General features: G+C 39.5%; 1 protein-coding gene across 1 annotated transcript in view; it reads right to left on the bottom strand.

Moving 5' to 3' along the window:
* Positions 1-1,573: 1,573 nt before the first annotated feature.
* hhip (hedgehog interacting protein) overlaps positions 1,574-4,087 on the bottom strand; it is a 33,519-nt gene continuing 31,005 nt past the window's right edge. The window contains exon 13 of the mRNA XM_035659764.1: positions 1,574-4,058. Within this exon, the coding sequence (XP_035515657.1) occupies positions 3,862-4,058 (197 nt within the window). The 3' untranslated portion in view covers positions 1,574-3,861. The remainder of the gene's footprint in view (positions 4,059-4,087) is intronic.

Below are 4,087 nucleotides of genomic sequence, written 5' to 3'. Positions count from 1 at the left end.
CATTGGTATTTTGAGAAGGAAATTAATATCGCCATCAGCAGTGGCTCTTGCGTGTGTGTGCGCCTCCATGCGTGAACGTGTTTGTGTACTTCCGAAAAACAGAGTAGAGAATTTCCGCCTTAAATGAGGAATTTTCAGGCTGAACTTTGGCATTGCTCAAAGTGACGCCGCGTGGTGACACGGCAGCCATCTCGGCTCTCTCCTCACCGTCGGCTCCGCAGGCAGCTTTTCCATTCAAGCAGGAGCAAAGGGAAAACCCTGGGCCTGGAGCCACATTGGCCCTAGTTTAACTTAAACATTTTCTCAACATCCTTCTCTTTACTCTTTTTACCTGGCTGGAGGACAAACCATCAGTGGAAATGTTGCAGCTGACTTACCAGAAATGAGACGGTTCCCAGTATGGGGCCATGACCAAAGACAAGGTGCTTATACATGAAATTACCATCCAATAATGATGAATTTAGCCATACCAAAATCTTAGGTAACGCTTTATTTTACAGGTCTGTAATTTCTGAATAATTTCCTTATGGTTGAGACTGAAACTTAACTTTGATAGAAGCTACTTTCCCGTTATCACATGGAGACAAAGAGGAAACATCGGGGAGAGAGACGTGTCTAACACACAAGTAGAGTGTGGTTTTGTTGGTACACTTTTTTGCTTTCTTGCTAAAATAGATACACATTCTCATATTTCTAAGATAAATATAGTCACAGTTAGCAGCCAGTTAGCTTTGCTTAGCTCAAAAGAGCTGAGAACGGGGGCAATAGCAAGACTCTAAAGGTGAAAAACAACTCACCTACTAGCACCTCTAAAGCTCCCTAATTAGCCGGGTATGTTAATATAATTCATACAAATCCCACGTGCATAGGGTGTTATGTATAAACAAACAAAATTAACTTGTTAATTAGGGAGTTTTAGAGGTCTGGGTAGGTGGATTTTACTTTTTTTTTTTTGCCGTTGGACAAAGCCAGGATAGCATTTACCCTTTTAATCCTTATGCTAAGCTAAGATAACCGTCTCCTCCTGGCTGTACAAAAGCTGTAAAGGTTCATTCTTCACCTTGACAACAGCAATTGACAATCCTAAATAATAAAAACTGAATTTGACAACTCAGCGACTCCATCTGCTAGTGATGGTCATGTGATACAATGAAAAGCTCCAACTAACAGCTAATTGTGGGCATTGTGGTGACAGTTTTGTTAACTTCCTAATAATGTGAAAGATATTTTCTATGTAATTTGGTATTAATTATAGGTAAAATAGAGACAACTGGCACAATTTGACTTACTTTAATTGCTAGTGTAACTTGCAAAGGCTTTTAGACAATGCAGGAAGTCAGCTGAATATGCAAAAATGTTAAATTTAAATGGAGGCAAGAATTTAATTTAATATATGGAGAATAAGGTTTGACATTATATATGAATAATGAATAAATATTTATTAAATTTCAAAGCAAACGTCACCAGAAATGATGAGAAGATCTTTAAACTAAAGCTTTACCACATGCTACTGAATACCAAAAACAAAAGAGAGACAAATATTTCAGACATGCTATAAATTTTAATAGACATATTGATATTTCTGTAGAGAAACAAAGTTATCCCTAGTTTTATTTACAATACAGGAATAAAAAAAATTGTCACATACAGTACAATGGTAAAAACAACATAGAGAACTTAAATAATTATTTTATTTGTGTAACTACTTAAATAATGAAAATGGTTATTCTATTCACACCACGCCGTCTCAGCAGCTACAATGCAACTTTCACATTAAGTGCTAAAAAAAATTATAATTTTCCATTTTACAGCATGAATTCCATTTTGACCAGGTAGAGTTGATTTATTTCAGCAAACACAAGCAAGGCGGGAGATGAACAAAATACATCTTTACGGACACTGAACTTCAATTAACCATGATACTTGGAAACTTGTCTTTGTTTCAAAATAAAAGTTTGGAATAGAGCAAAACTGCAACTGTGCCTTCAAAACTGTTAAAAACAATGACTGACGGTTCTCTCAAATGACTAATTTTATGGAATTTAAATGGCAAAAGATCAAATGTGGGTTCTCAATAATACAAGTTATTAGTTTAAAAGAAAATGGGGGCTGTGTGTGTATGTGCTGCATCTGTTTGAACTTCAGTCTGTCTTTTGAAAAGAAACAACACATTAATGTGGCTCCAGACAATCAACTGTTTTCTGACATGTAGGAGTCAAATGCAAACATTCAATCTTATCTCCATTAGACAGATCCTTATGTTAATCTTAAGATCTGCCTCTGACTGTGAACTGCTTCCACAGTGACTTGGTGGCCCAACAGGATCTTTGATCATCTCACAACAGAGACACATGTCTGACAGAGCTAATGAAACCACATGTCAGGGAGAAGAATTAGACGGACTGCCAACTGCTGCGAATTACTCTACGCAGGCACAGACATGCGTTACTTTTACACACCTCACACGTCTTTCTTAACAGAGGAAAAAAAAGCTGCATATGTATAAGTACAACATGAAAATGACATGAGCTGACAAGCTTAGTGTAAAACTGCTTTCTATAAACACCATTCTCTCCCATATATTATTACGCTTAAAAAAATAAACCCTCCTCTATGATAACAATAGTAATGCTATAGTTTTTTTGCAATGCTAAGTAGTACTTAGGTAAGCTCTATTGGAAATATACATCACCGCGCCATCTCTTCCCTTTGTAGTTTTGAGTTCAGTTTCAGTGTGTGACGCAATGAAAGGAATTTGTCAAACCATACCTCTGAAAATGTGGTGTGTATGTGTGTGAATGTGTCTCATTGCGCTTTTAATGACAAATTCATTTTGAATAATAAAGTGAATGAAACAAAAAAATGAATACAGTGCATGGGAGCCAATAACTCCGTTCAGATTGTATGAAACTGGCTTTGACAAAATGTTCTCACTATTTCTGTGTAGGTAACAGTCCCCTATTGTGGATCCATTCTGTACATTGATAGCGAGTGAGTGTTGCAAAATAAGGTATACATACTGTATACTGTTAGCTTTTTATGACAATGTGCCCACAAACTAAATACAACATCATAAGTGAGACAACATGGTTCATCTCTCTTTTATTAGTGCCTTTAGAATAGTATAGCACAAAGCACTGCAGGCTCTATGTGACCCTTGACTCTCACTGACTTCTCAGCTTTTAATAACTGAGGCAGAGGTGCAGAGTGTTCCTTCAAAGTCTGTATATGTAGACATTTATTTTGCTTGGGTTTTTGAACGGACCATGAGCACAAACTGAACCTTGAGCCATGCCACTCTTCACAATTTTGAATCCTTAAAGAACCTCTGAACAATCAACTGTCTCCACTGCAATGCCTATAACTCCTTTTTTGTTTGAGGGGTCTTAAGTAAGGCAACAGATAGCCCCTGAAAAAGATCCAAAGTCTTGAGTTAAAATGTTCTGTTCCTGTGGAGTTCCTGTGGAGTTCCTGTTCCCGCGGAGTCGGCCGTGTGCAAGCGTTTTCTGAACGACAGACGAAATGTCTTAGTGGAACTTCCATAACTTGGCCATGCTGCTGTCTGCAGGTCAGTGAACACGGCTTGGATGCCAGGCCTGGTGCTCAAGAGCAAGTAGCTTATAGGCGAAAGAGGAAGAGTTTGGTGATGAGGATGAAAAGCAGTCTGACGTGGATCCTGTGTGTGTGTCTTTGTGTGTGTGTGTGTGTGTGGTGTGTGTGTGTGTATACACATGCCTGCGTGGGTGTGAGGGAGATTAAGAGGCCATATTAAGGACACCTCGTTAGAGTCTGCTGGTGGTGGTAGGTAGATTTGTCTCAACTTGAGGATGACAGCGGGGAGCAGCCCCCCTCCGCGCACCCCTATACGATATAGCTGGTCAGGTCTAGGAGGTACGAGGTCATGTCAATGATGTGGTCCAGTATGCCGTCTTTCTCCTGGTCGTTGGGCATACCGTGCTCACTCTTCTCACACTGGGCCCCAGAGTAGCCGCTCTTACACAGGCACTTGTTGGGCTCCATACACACTCCTCCGTTGCGGCAGGCCGGTTCACATTTGGCTAAGGCCACAGAGAGAGAGAGAGAGAGA

The sequence above is a fragment of the Morone saxatilis genome, unplaced genomic scaffold (genome assembly GCF_004916995.1).
Source record: "Morone saxatilis isolate NCDOM2014 unplaced genomic scaffold, NCSU_SB_2.0 Contig17, whole genome shotgun sequence".
Classification (NCBI taxonomy): Eukaryota; Metazoa; Chordata; class Actinopteri; family Moronidae; genus Morone; species Morone saxatilis.
Note: the sequence above shows the minus strand (reverse complement) of the source record. Positions and strands in the feature narration are given on the sequence as shown.